Source organism: Stegodyphus dumicola, chromosome 5 (genome assembly GCF_044657685.1).
Source record: "Stegodyphus dumicola isolate Sdum_Otavi_A_Nest chromosome 5, ASM4465768v1".
Taxonomy (NCBI): domain Eukaryota; kingdom Metazoa; phylum Arthropoda; class Arachnida; order Araneae; family Eresidae; genus Stegodyphus; species Stegodyphus dumicola.
In genome coordinates this window covers 92,027,712-92,043,096 of record NC_140772.1, presented here as the reverse complement: position 1 = coordinate 92,043,096, position 15,385 = coordinate 92,027,712, and the positions used below count along the sequence as shown (strand labels likewise).

The 15,385-nt window shown below is 31.6% G+C and overlaps 1 protein-coding gene across 3 annotated transcripts in view; it reads left to right on the top strand.

The window, feature by feature from the left end:
- LOC118196463 (cell adhesion molecule Dscam1-like) overlaps positions 1-15,385 on the top strand; it is a 1,288,074-nt gene that overhangs the window by 402,094 nt on the left and 870,595 nt on the right. For all 3 annotated transcript variants that reach the window (XM_085816870.1, XM_085816863.1, XM_085816864.1), the window contains exon 2: positions 7,076-7,402. In XM_085816870.1, the coding sequence (XP_085672996.1) occupies positions 7,076-7,402 (327 nt within the window). The remainder of the gene's footprint in view (positions 1-7,075; positions 7,403-15,385) is intronic.

Genomic DNA, 15,385 nt, shown 5'->3' with positions numbered 1-15,385 from the left:
AAAAAAGAAAAGCTGTATCTAGGTATTTTGTAATACTTGAGAGATTTCTGTATGATATACAGAAACCACAATTTCAGCAAATTTACCTTTCTTAACTTATTACCTGTCAAGCAATCCATTGAATTCAAGGGCTGTTTTCCCGGAAAAAACAGTTAAAATAAAAATAGGAGAGTTTTGAAGGAAGGTGAAGAAAAATAGCTCACGTCCAGGAAATTCCTTGGCAAGTTTAGATAACTTAAGTCACATGAGAGATATCAAAAATTTAGGGGAGACAAAACACAACATAGTTTCGATAAAAATTCCTTCAGGTTTTTGTTGTAATTTTGTATTTTTAAAGTACATTTGTTAAAAGAATTATGATGTATTTGAAGGATCAATTTAATTTTCAGTTTCCTACCAGCTGGATAATAAATAAGATGAATAAATAGGCAATACATAGGCTAGATATTTACCATTATACATCAAGAAATGTCATCCAGCTTACGAAATATTCAAGATATTTTCTTAGAAAATTACGAACTGCTAATACTGCGATTCATATTACAGCCAGATTACTGGACTGTGTGAATTAATGTGCAAGGGATACGTAAAAACAACATATCCGATATATAAGTCCCTAGTGGTATGTCTTCTCAACCAATCGAAATGAAATTTCAGATACTTTTATTTGAAGGTTTACGCTCGAGATTGTAGTAATTGAAAAGAACAGAGCTCTCGAAGTTGCGGTTACAGTGAAATAAATTCAGAATTTTATAATGGCAACAGCCACTTTCTTCATGCGCAGATTGATCAACACATTGAAAAACTTGGCGTTGCTGCTGCATCGTGAGGATTTTGTCAGCTAGTCTGCGAAGGCGGGTATGTTGATTTGGTTTGGTTTATTTGATTACGGCAAAACACTCGAGGACTGTCTGCTTAAGGAGAGGGATGCTTTCGTGGAGTACTTTCTAAGTGAAACTATTTCGTATACACGTTACACATCAGCGACAGCTCAGCCGCTAGTGGGCGGTCGGCATGTTGAAAGCTTGTAATTTTAATAAAAGCTTTTTTCCCCGTTCTCCCACGAGCTTCAGCGCATGCCTTCAAATAACACTAGCCGAATTTCATTTCGATTCATTGAGCTCATAGTCAGCTAGGGGCTCATATGTCAGCGAAGATTTAATTGTTAATTTTACCGAAATGCGATAAGGGCTAGTAATGTGTTTCACCAAATGATAAACTTATGAATCAGATCAATATTCTCTTTATTAACTCAAATAAATAAATATTTGGTTTAAAATGAGTAAAAACACTGTGATATTTACAATTTCTTAAGTAGAAAATTATTTTATTGGATTTTTACTTTCAAAATTATTTTCGTTTTCCATTCCATTATTTACTCATTTAAGCAAACACTTTCCTGTTCAAGCAAATATTGTGTTTTAAAATACATCAGTTCTTTGTAAGTTTTTTGCAACTATTTTTATGCTGCCTTAGTCTAGAAAATTTAGATGCAGTCTAGAGGTTAAAAAAAAAATAAGTTTTGTTCCGAGGTTTACCTGAGAACTCTTTGAGCGATCTCTTTAATTACGTTTGCTCATTTGATAAGGTCAGAAAATTTTTGTATGTTTCTTTCTTTACACTTTTCTCAGTATTTTAATAGATATGAAGAACGTAAGATCCTAGAATCCACATTAATCCATGCGCAAAAATTTTGCAAACTTGTAATCTTTAACAATTGTTTACTGAAAATTAATGCTTAGGCTCCTTAAAATTTATGTCAATTAAAAAAATGCATAGAATGATATTATACAGATGACGTGCTACATAAAAATCAGCCACCTCATATTTTATCAGGTATTAATTGCTATATTGTTGTGTGCGCATGCGTTCGTAGTGGATTGCATGCACAGAAAACCAACGAAGCTTGACAGAATTTAGTTTCTCAAAAGAAACTTTATAGTTCTGAAACTTTCGACTAAAGTACTTGTACAGCACTTCTGAATAGATCATAGCACAATCAATAGTGGCTATATCAGATTAATAAGAACGCTAAACAGAACGCATTGCAAAGCACATCTAGAGAGTGGAAGTTGCACTGAGATCTCTCACAACACTGAAGTCTTCTCGGAACTGATACTTTCTCTAGCATAAGCAGTTTTCTCCCAGCTGCCAAGAAATATCTAGTACCTTCCATTTCTCGAAATTACTGGAAGGCATATATATGGTTAAAGTTACATATAAGAGCCGGATATGGTTACAGTTACATATAAGGATCCATTACAGTCATTACGTTACAGTACCAGTTATAGTTCCACAGGTGCCGGACTAAAATATCACCAAATACCAAATAGGCATCCAATTTGGCGACGTTTGTCTATTTTTCGTCAAATTTGTCACTGAAAATTGTCGTCTAGCTGGGCGATATCTCGCCAATTTAGCTAGATAGCCATTTACTTCGATGTTAAATTGACTTGCCCCTAAAATCTTTTTCTGGCAGAGCTACACTTTCTTTAGACTTTACATGTTAGATTATAACAAAGAAGCAATTTAACCTATAATATCACTAAAATTATTTAAGAATACACAAAATTTATAAGACATATTATAAAAATATAATTATGAAAAATTTAAATCATTGTTTTATTTATTTAATTACATATATATTAAATCGCTTTTATTAGGAGAGCCAGTAGCTTCAAAATAAGAAATAAAACTCTGTTAACCAAATAGTAGTATTAACACAGTACTTCAAAGAGCTGTATAACAGAAATAATAGTAATGATTTCTTCTTTCGAAGTTATTATCATTTCAAAATTTCTAAACCTTATTCTACGACCGTGTACAGGATACATGATCATCTTCAAGTGCAGTGATAGAAAAATTTGTTAAAGAAAGTTTAGAAATCTTCAAAAAAGAAATTAGTCTTCATTTAGTTAACACTATCTGAAGTAACATAATGCTTTGGTGGCTTATCAGTTTAACATGCATATTAGTTTTAAACAATGTTAACTACCAGACATTTAAGAAATGCTATTACTTGAAGAACGGGAGATTCTCTGGTTGTCACTGCTTAATCTTCAACTAGCCTTTATAAAATGCAGACTTTAATGCAGTTAGTTTCTTTTTGATGAATAATTTGGAATTCTCTAAAAGATTTACTACAATCACTACTGATTTTCATTAAATGTAATACTAATGTAAGTATCGAGAAATGTCCTGCTTGTTATACCCGAAAGTATAAGAATTATTGATAATACGTTTCTAGAAAATTTATATACTGTATAACTGCAATACAGCATTAACTAGATTATAAATTTTGAAACTTTTAACAGCTTGTGATAAAAATACACTTAACAAAAGAAATTATAATATCGAGAAAACTACATGCTCAAAACTCAACTATTTTTAAAACTACATACTCAAAAATGAAACAGACGAAAAGCAAAAATAAAAATATTTAAAACTATGCGAATTACAGAGCAAGAAAATATTTAAATGAAAAACTGAGAGAACAGTCGGTGCATATGTTAAGCATGAAAACCATATAGAGATTCCTTTCATTATTTTTTCATACTTTCCTGTCATATTAAACCTGTGCAGCGCAAAAAAGGAAACTAGAAACTAAGCATTGGCTACAGTCTTAAGAATTTGCTTATCTTTTGATATTTTATTCTTGCCTCTCGGCTCTTAAAGTAGTAACCATTTCACCGTCACACATTTCTGGGACATTCAAGATACTCTGGGTTTTTTATAAAGAAGTTTTACCATAACATTAATTAAATTATTTCTTCAACGCGATTTTGCATTTTCATAAGTACGTTAACTAAGTAAGGAACTTTCGTTGCTGACACTGATAATTTGTACTGTTTGAAACACTACTTTTATATTATATTTAACGGAGTTTGAAAATTTTCACGTCTTCTCGGAAGAATCGCACATAGTTCAAATTTTCCTCAAGTAGTAAGGCATTCTTTGTAACTAACTTAAAAATAAATGATGCTCCATTTATTTGTTTAATGTATGAAGTAAAATTAAAGGTTTTCTGTTCAGTAACAATTTTCAATTCACGTTTTCTTATTTAAACACCAGATGATCCAGAAGTAAGAAAAAAGTATAATTTCAGTCATTCGAAAAATATCAAAAGGAAAATGATGACTTTTTCACACAAAGATAAAAGGGTGCTCTGCTTAAATAATAAAAGATTTTATTTCCAGAACAGTTACTTTTACACAGGTATGGTTGCTTCAAGTTTGTACAGAGTTGCAGAAATGTTTGCAGCGCGCAGCTAGAAACACAAATTTTCAGTGAGACGCACATAATTTATGAGACTGACTGCCAGACGTGGCTTGACACGCTGCACAACATCAAATGCGTTTAGCAATAACTCCCGTCACATCACGCCGTATATAATTATTCGACACGGTCATCTCTGTACAATTGGAACTTCAAACAGCCTCATTACCAAAAGCCATAAGATAGTAGGCTTGGAGACGATATGTTCGGCTTATTTAAACACGGCTTATTCCTTTTATTTAAACCTTAATTGCACGCCAGTGCTATCTGCATAAAGGGATGGATGCTTTCGTGCAGGAATTTGCAGAGTATTTAGTGTTTTTTGAAGCAGGAGACGTGAAAAATATGCAATGTCCTTGCCTAAACTCAAACACTGGGCCTCTGGAATAACCGAAGAGTATGATTCTAGTTACACCACGATGGCATGATGGAAGGAGGGAGAAAATACCTTATATAGTCCCCCTTTTAAAGGAAGACTGGGGGATTAGGGAAGCAAATCGCCAAATCCTAGTTGAGTCGAATTATTGTCCACCACTTTTAATTTGGGCACCACTGTAGTGCCATTAGCTTTTAGTCCAAAGGGATTTGAGTCCCCGAAGGACTATTACTTTCGTTTTGGCGTTTTGCGTCGGACTCCTGTAAACGTCGGTTCACTTTTCAAACTGTTGCTACAAAGTGTTAGAGTTCTGCATTATATTTGAAGAAATTAAATAATGAAAAATCTGCATAAACGTATGTATATTTCTCGCAATGTGATAAAACAACGGTATCTAGAGCTATCCAACTTTGAATGACGTAATCCTACTGCGAATATGGGCACCTGAAATCCCAAATTTGAAATTTGGAATTTGTTTTATTATCGATTTCATATTTTATAAAACTTTAACGAATTTTTGAGTAACAAACTCAACGATTTAAAAGCGAGCAATGGCAACATTCTACCGGGGGGGGGGACCTTTTATCTGAAGCGCGTCGAACTGTGAATTGGAAATTCTAAAGATATGCTCATTCTAAAATTATTCTGTGACATTGCTATTGAACTAAATTTTATGGTTTAAGTGCAAAGAACTTGATATTTAATAAATAAAGGTAACACACAAAACGGTGGTCAAAAAAAAAAAAAAAAAAAAAAAAAAAACGCTTTTTTTGACGTAATTTAAAATCTGAAACATATTGTCAAACCTTAAAAATGTACAGTGCCCTATCTGGGACTTGAACGCTGGACCTCTCGAACACGCTTCCAATTACACCAAAAAGGCCTGCTGGAAGGAGGGAGAAAATATTTTATAACATTCTAAGGTTAACTGGCCTATTTCTGAGTTAACTTGGGTAAACCCATGAAAATAGCCATGTAGCCAGACCTTTCCCTTAAAGTAGAACACAGGTTGAATTACCAACTTTTAACGACTTTATCCTCAGCCGAAATTAAGCCTATAAGGTTTGGAGAATTTTACGATAATTCGTACAGAAGAGAGCTACTGAGAACGCAGTCATTATAAATTTCGATTGCAGCAGGTACTGAGCTCAAACTGAGCGAAGGTGCTCCACCCTACACGAATGTTACACTAAGATTGCATTGCAAAAAGAAAATGATGCTGTCACTTAAAAGCTCTGTATAGCTTTCGACTATGATAAAAGCAATTCGTAATTTACCGCTGCAAATTTCTTTAAAGAAAAATATTCTTATAATAACAATACAGCTAACCCTCACCAGGGTGCAAATTTGGCTCAGGCGAAGGTGTTCTCACAAACATCTGTTTTTTTTCCTCCCCTAAATATAGCAGCTGTGTATACTATTTACTCCTCCATTAAGAGAAAAGTCTACTTCGTCGATGCGCAGATGTTTGAGATACAGTCCTCTCAATTGTTGAAAAGTTAATTTGCAAAATAACGATATATTTTATAATATCTCGGTATCAGTTGCTGCTCGAGTCGAATTTTACAAGCTTACATCTTGACTGTCACACAAAAATGTACGAAATATAATTTTTTCCGGACTACTACTATCATTGAAAATGATTACTGTTCTGGAAGCAAAAAATTACGTTTATTAAAATATTTCGTATTTCTCTTCGCAATTTGGTGAAAAGAAACATTGTGTTATTGTCTATCCTTTTATATTACTGCATTTTTACATTTTTCAGCTACATTTGGAAACTCAGTATAGTGTATAGCAAAGATCACATATAATAGAAAAAAATATGCATTTCTTTGTATTAAAACCCGATTTCTGATGCAAAATTTCGAAGCAAAATTTGAGAAAAGAAACTGAAAACTTTTTGGATTACTTCAATATAGAATTATTATAAACTGTTTAATATAACTATAATAATCTTATAATCATTGAAATATCATTCAATTCTGAAATGTCAGAAATTTAATGTGTTATATTACGCTTATTTTAAAATACTTATATACTTTGTTTAGCAAGAATTTAAGATTTTGATTAAACAATGTATATTTTATTCATGTTTCACTGCGATAATGTGAAGGACAAATTGTAACTTAAAATGCAGGCTTTCTGGAAGATCTTAATTTTTGAGTGCAGCGTTCATTATTAATTCAATAGATCAAAATATCTTAACACTGATGATTATCTTTCGCGTTTTATTAGGTGAAAGACTAAAATGGATATTTCTGCTTTTTTTCAGTGTGCAAAACGAATAAATATTTGCCTTAATTACATTTCAGTGTTGCAAAAATACGTGTACTATATTGAAAAGCTGATTACTCGCATAATGATCACATTTCTTTCATATATGTAATGGTAACAAAAATCTAAGATTACTTCTTGTTTTAGGAGGTTGTGAATCCACCAGAAAAGATGCTAGAGGACCACTCTTTCGGAATGAACCCCCAGCTAGAGTAGAATTTTCGAACAGCAGTGGCACTGAACTAAGGTGCAGCGCTGATGGAGTACCTACTCCAAGAATTAGTTGGCAGACAAGAGATGGTGGGGTAGCAAGAGATGTCCCTGGTTTGAGGCACTTGAGATCTGATGGAACACTGGTATTTCCACCTTTTTCGAGATCTGACTACAGACAAGATGTCCACGATACCGTATACCAGTGCTTGGCATCAAACAGTGTTGGTGTTATACTCAGCAGAGAAGTACATGTTAGAGGAGGTAAAACTTTTAAATATTTTTTTTTAATTCAACTTATGAATAAAGTGATTAAATACATTTTCTATTTAACCATCCACGAAATTTGGAGTAAAACAAATAAATGTGTGACACTCATTTGGTAATTTTGTGAGTGGGTAATATCGCAGTGAAAACTATTAAAAATATTTATTGTTACATTTTCTACCTAGCATAGTTCGATCTGTTCACAATGAAAATTGTTTATTTAAGTTTAAACTACACGTTTTACTCATTAATGGGACTGCGTTAAATCAAGATAAAAATCATTATCTTAAGAAATATGTTTGTAGGCCAAAGAAAAAAAATAAAAATAAGAGTTGTATTATAAATTATTAACCATATTGCTCTCAAACTGTTACTAGCTAAAACTGTCAGATAGCGGTTGATAATGAGATTACTTGTATTTCTTGTAAACAATCGGATAATTTTTGGAAGGTGACCTGCAGTTGTTGCTAATCAGTGAAACTAAGTTATGTTTAAACATTAAGTTATACATCGTAAGTAATGCTTTTAAATTAAAGTACATATATGAATTAGCATTCATCTGAAGCTTATACTCCTGTATTAAACCTTCGCGTTCATTCCCCGTGAGCAATCCTTATATGCATTCAATGATTTATGGAATTCTACGTAATAGTTCAAATATAGCTGCAATCGAATTTGCAACAAAATTTCTCAAAAATAGATTGTAAATCATTTATCTTGTAGCTTACCATTGCAGCTGGTGGCAAACAAAAATTAATTTAAAAAGCATCTCAAACAAACCAATCAAAAAACACTAAATTTTATTGCGTCACTTTACGCTCAGATGTTTTTACGCACAAAATACAGATATATTACATCCTTCATCATATCCAAATATTTGTATGAAAAAAGGGGGACAATGTCAAACGTATTAGTAGGTTATTAGAATGCTTTTCTACAGGAACTACTGGACTCAAAATGAATCGTCAAAGATATAGAAGTATCCTGTTCCTTAGAAAAATGAAATATAAAAACTCTCTTTATCACATTTATGAGTTGCTAAACACACATTTATATAATTTATGACATTTGCAACTAACAATAAAAATGCAAGAATAAAACAACTAATTGGAATAATAAATCTTTGATAATGAAAACAAAATCAAGATTTATTATTTGTATATCCCCATCAGCTTAAAAAGTTTGAGCATCAACTGAGCAACCTGCATCTAATTAGGAGAAAGGTATTTACATCTATTTAGTTATAGTAGAAGAAAAAATACATATCCAGCGTAAAATCTGTGGTTCAATTTAAGAATATTTAGCACATTCCTACAGGATTTATTACTTGGCCAGTTAAAAATATCTTAAGGATGACATTACGTCCGTGCTCGATAGTGGTTTAAACATAGATCTCTAAAAAAATTAATATATTGCTTAGTCATGTTTATACTTAGAATTACTTAGAATTGGTGTTTCCCATTTACATCGTTCTTAAAAATGAAGCAGCAAAGACCTTTTATACGAACTACTAAATGAAGACCGCAACATAAGACCATTTGCTGCTCACACCTTCATGGGATGAGACTTCTGCTTCTTCTCTTGCTCCTCAATTGGAGGCGGTAATTTCTTTCATTTTATCTGATAAAGACAGTGCTGTACACTAAGTTGTTTGGATTGCTAGTGTGATGTTGTAATAGTCGTTGTGTATTGATTTTCTGTTGTATGGGTTGAATTTGTGTAGTTGTATAGTAGTGTTAAACTTTTGTTATTGTTGTATAGCATTTTGGACCATGTTTTGAATTTGTCGTTTCTCTGAATTGTGAAGGATCCGTTCGGATTTTCTTCATCTTGTCAAGTTCCGTTCACCTGCTAGATGCCTCTGGCCTTTTTCCTTTTGGTAACCATCTCACTTTTCCTTTCTCCGTTTGCTCATCCGAGATGTTTTCCATTTCCTGAATTTATTATGTCATGTGCCCTTGGGCTTAATTTAAGGAACCGGCAAAGTTGCACCTGCAATAGCTCGGTAATATAGAACTGCCTAAGTCTATGTCATCTTGCTCTATTAGGTTGTCTCTTTTTGGTCGCCCTAATTTATTTCCTGGTTCACCTTATGCTTGCCTTGCCTTGCAGAGTTTTCTTTCCGCTTCGTCCATTGTCTAAGAAGACGTCACTGTTCAAAGTTTTGGTGTGCATGTCGCATCCATAAGTGGAATTGTGAATTGTGAATCTGTTTAAATGTATCAAGGCGTGCTCTATTACGAAAATAAATTTATTTGAAATCAGCGGCTACGGTTGAAAGATTTTTCTGTCCTGTTCTCTCATCTTAAACATCCACGCAACTGTTTTTTAAATCCTCAAGCCATTTATACAAATCATGACATATATATAGCAAGACAATTAAAAAAAATTAAAGTGTACATATCAAATTCACCAGATTTGTCAGAACTGAAGGATGCCATAAAATTCGTTATTATTTTAAATAATCATCTGCCTGCCATGCGTTACTGTATGCGAAGGTACTCACGTTGAAAGCTTGTAATTTCAATAAAAAGTTTTTTTTTCCTCTTCTCTCTTGTGTTGTCACTGATCCTGTACGATGCAGTTTTTTGCACATGTTATGCGCTGATTGACTTTCGCAAGCAATAAGTGGGCGTTACCATACGAAAATATTAATTTTTTTTTCACTGAAACCGTAATTTTGACAGCTGTATTGTTTTAAAGCATCACAATTTCGAGTGCTTGTTTTCATATAACAATATCTCAAATTTTGTTTCGATCGGTTAAGTAGATATGCTAGAGATTCATGTATGGGAGACATTTTTTATGACCACTCTGTGTATATTCCTTATATCAATTTATTTAGTCGTACATCATACGACCTGAATCAAGTACGCAATGCGAATGTTATATGAATGTAATTTTTTAACCTTTGATTTAAAATTATAAAAATAATTTAAAATTACAAGTAATTTTACCAAGCCTGCATCAAATTATTATATTAAATCCCGTTTACACATTCCATTAAGCATATCTTGGGAAAAATATAGCACATGGAATGGATATACAATATGTTTGGCTATAAATGCTATACAGCATCAGGCACATTTTATCTTTCAGGATATGTTTATGATTTTTGGAAGAGATTTGGGTTCAGTAGCATGCAGAAATCAAGCATCATTATGTAATGATGCACAGAGAAAATGGTACACCTAAAACTTTAGACAGAGGTATGACAAATTCTTAAGGGTTAAGATAATATATGCTCAGTCACAAATAATACATTCGAATTACCTGTCGTTATTTTTATGACTATTTTAAACGAGTATGAGATAGATTGAAATCTTCTGCTTATGAATTAAATCAAATGTTTAAAGCTGAAAGCTTTGAAAGCGTGTAGAAACATCTAAGTGGCGAAAGTTACGGCAAAGCTTTTCTTCAGTCGAAATTTCCGTTCTATTTCCTGAATGCCACCTAAATACTTGCAGAAAGCTAGAGATCTCAATCGTTTCTTCCCTGACTTCCTCTTTTCCGAATGGAGTAAATAAAACTGATTGACGAGTCTCTTTTACTGCGATTCATGGCACATGAGGGATTTGGAACATGCTTCATTCATTCACCTGAATGTATGGTATGGGCTTTTATCTCATCGAATTTACACAAGCGTAACAGGAAGTACAGAAAGATTTTAGTGCTTTACTCTTTCCATGTAACCTAGTACCACTAGCTAGTGGAAAATCCATGAGATCACACGATCTCCATAGATCGAAAAAATAAATAAACATTGGAAAATTTAAGGAAATTTTTAACGATTTTTTTTCTATTCAAATATGAAACAAATCCATGAAGTCTAGCTTTTGATGTTAAGACGGGTCTTTGGAGTTCTAATTCAGCTGATGGCAAAAAATAGTCCTGATTAATAATTTATATTCAAAATGCAAAAGAGATAAATAAGTTACTTTAAAAACAAATAAAATAAATTTAAAAAATGAATAATAATGAGAAATTTATTCATATTATTAGAACTGCTCCTTTAAGAAATAAATAATCATCTGAACTTCAAGAATTTAATTAGAGTATTTTTAAACTTTGATCTATAGAAACCTGGATTTTCGACCAAATTCTGAAGCGGTTTCGCAAAACAAAACTAGAATTTGAAAGAATTTTTGAATAAAATCTGCAATACATATTAAGAACTTAAACAATAAAAATAATATTTTTATCTTTTATTATTTAAGGTAATATCAAGTAAATGCTTGTCTGTAAGTGAAATTAAACTGAAATAAAGAATATTTTCATTCTTCACATAAATTACAGATCCTTCAATGCTTCTTCATAATTATTTTACTGAGAATGTTTAGGATTCTAGTAAAAATTACAATATCAATTTTCAAAAGTGAATTATACTTTTGAGGACCACAAAGAAAAAAAATTAAAATTTCTAAGGATTCACTGAACTTCCAAAATGTTGACTATATAACTAAATTATGACACATGGACCATAATTATGAAGGTGATTATTTTTGCCTAGAGATTCCTGAGGGAAATTGTGCCAGTTCGTAACTGCATTATACATGGCAAAAAGACACTTATATTTCCGTACACTTTTTAAAAATTTGCAGCAAATATTATTCTTACTATTTCTTACACACATATGAAGCGATCCTAAAGATATGTCTCCAAAATCCATTAAATGCTTCATAACTTTTTTTGTTGTTGTTATTATTTTAACAAGAGCAAAGATCTCGAATATTTTGAATCACTGAGAAACACGCATATGTTTGGCCAAGCCTATACACTTCATTCAAAATTTTCATGAAATATTACGTGACAAGTTTTTAAGAATAATTCCTTAATTAAGGATTGATTATGGTTAAAAATATTTTGCCTTTCATGAAGGTTCTCTTTATACTTATGATAAATTGATGGTTAAAGGTAAAAAATATATATAGCCAAACGAAGAAAATAAGATTAATGGAATTACCCATTTTAGCAGTTTACATTGTATTAATTTTTTAAGTATTTAAAATAATTTATTTTTGGCTATAATTAAAAACAACCCATTTTTTCTGCTGCATCTGATGTAAAGAAAGAAATTTTTAATAATATCCGTTCATTAATTCATCCTCAACTCTTATTTTTTCATTTATTTATGTATTTTTTTAAAATTAGATGTCCTAAAGATGCAGTTTAAAGAGAATTCTTCATTCAACAATCTACATGAAACGAAAATGCGTGTTTTTGTACCGAAACGATTTTATAATCCTCTACTTTTATTTTATGATCATTAATACATATGCTTCACAGTCATGCCATTAACTAATATTAATTTTTTTGACTTTAATTCATATTTCATAGCTATCCGACAATAATTCAAGTTTCGTAGCTTACTAACATCTATTACTTATATATATAATTTTTAAATATGATTCATTAATATTTTCCGTTCAAACCTCTACTAATTTCGAATCCATGTGCAAGCATGCTCACGAGTTTCTTCCAGATGTAAATTGGATATTAGCCAGTTTCTTACGAAAATCAGCCCTAGTAGTAGAACAATTAAATGCAAGGTAAGGGAGCTATATAAATTCTAAACTTTCCATATGGTGAGAGTTTTCCATACTAATGAGCGAACTTTATTTTTTTAGCTCCATGATTTCTATGAGTAATATTATATTAATATCTTGTAAGGTAAATTAATTCAGGTAAGAGAGCTAATGTAGTTTGTCCAAAAGTAATTTTTCAGGAATAAACACAAATTAGGCTCCTCAAAGCACGATTTTACGATTTTAATGTTGGTGTCTGTTTGTTGTAGCTCTGTGTGTATGTGTGTGAGTATTATTTCTTTTACAATAACTCTTATATAGTACTTCTAAAACTTTCCATTATCCGCATTTAAGCTTTCTACATTCGTATTAAGAGTTATTTAGATTTTGAGTAAAACTGAACGGACGGAAGTGGCATTATACCTTGGAGCTCAATGAAAACCTCTTTCACTACCGGGAATTTGAGCACAAGAAACGTCCCCGAATTTTAAGTCTCCGTTAAAGGAAAACATTGCCACTCACTACTTCTACCTCAAATCAGTCTATATACATAAGTGAGATCCAAAAATTCAATTTTGAATTTTCAGTGAATAATACGAATTAATTAGCTTCCCTAGAACATATTCTTATATTTTTCACTGTATACATGGGATGATTTTGTAGTTCCACGATACACGAAACTTCCCCAAACTACGTTTTTTGTGTTCAAGCTTTCCACATTCATATAAAGAATTCATTAGATTTTGGGTAAAATTGAGCAAACTGAAGGACTGAACAGACATTCGTAAATACTATATTATGAGAATCTCAAATTTCTCAGATTTGGTGTTTAAATTAGATGTGTGATTCACAAAAAAAATACATTTATAAGTATTAAGCTGATTCGTAGAATTATAAATAAGTGCACAAGATCTTAGTACAACGGAAATAAATTCACTATGAAGAAGACATTTCATTATGATGCACTAAAAGGTATTTGAATCAATCTTCAATTATTTATACTTTCACGTCTTTGCGGATCACTTTCCAAATATAAGAATGGTGTTCCCAAATGTTATCGCTGTGCAGTATCATTCGAGATTAATACAGCATAATAACAGATACAAATAATAAGAACAATAATAAAAAATAATAAGAACAATAATAAAAAATAATAAGAACAATAATAAAAAATAATAAGAACAATAATAAAAAATAATAAGAACAATAATAAAAAATAATAAGAACAATAATAAAAAATAATAAGAACAATAATAAAAAATAATAAGAACAATAATAAAAAATAATAAGAACAATAATAAAAAATAATAAGAACAATAATAAAAAATATGTATGACAAAACGTAACATTCTATTGGGAATTCTAAAGGTATGCTGCTTTTATAAATATTTGTGTCTGTTTAGCAGTTGGTTTGTAAATCCAAAACACTATGTAACTCTATGTATTTGGAAGTTATTCTTCAAGCAATGTATTTTTTCTTTCAAATTAAAGCATGAAAACTGATATGTACATGAGCAGTTCTATGACCATATCACTGTCCATGAGCAGGTACATGAGCATATCACTGTCCATTACATGGAAGAGCAGAGTAATAAGAATAAATATTGTATCTAAATAATACTGATTCATAAATTTTATAATATTATTAGTCTGCTACGTATGTTAGGTTTTATTTACAAAAGAACTGCCTGAAGTGTTAGTTTAAATCACTTTTCTGTTCCGCCAATTCAATGTCGTAATACTGGTAGTTGCGGCATGGGTTCAATTCTAGGCGAACGTGCTGGTTACATGGGCATTTTCATGGTTTTCGCAATGTGTAGCTTGTATGCGACAGAATTTTCCTGCAAACTCCTCCATGCCGATATATCTCTCTTTAAACAGAGAGCTCTTAAGTGCTTTGCCGTAATTAAATCAACCAAACCAAAAATATTGTCTTAACATGGACCTGGCGGGAACTCATGTGCTGGCCACGTCAGATTTTGTTTCCATTTTATATTTTTTATACTTCAGATAGCCTGAAATCCACTAAAAATTAACTTCAAAATTAAACCTATATCTCTCTTTCTTTATATATATATATTCAAAGGTCTTCTTAGTTTGTTTTCCTTTCTTTAATTATATATATATATTGATAATGAAGACCTTTTCTTGGGAATAGACAAAAATATAATTACGTTGTAAATGTCTGGAATTTTATGCAGAACTTATAGGTGCGGTAAAGAATAATGTTTGTTCGCTATTAGTAGCACCTTTCCTAGAGACCAACTATGGAGTGATAAATGAGTGTAAAATGAACTTATAAAGAAATACATGAATAATTGAAGTTAATTTTCGCTAAAGCTAAGTTGTTAAGGAATCGATTTTTATCTTACTCTGGCGCAATTTTGGCAACATATCCAATTTGATTTCCTCCGATTAGATTAACTTTAAGTCCATTCAACGTCACGAAGCACCT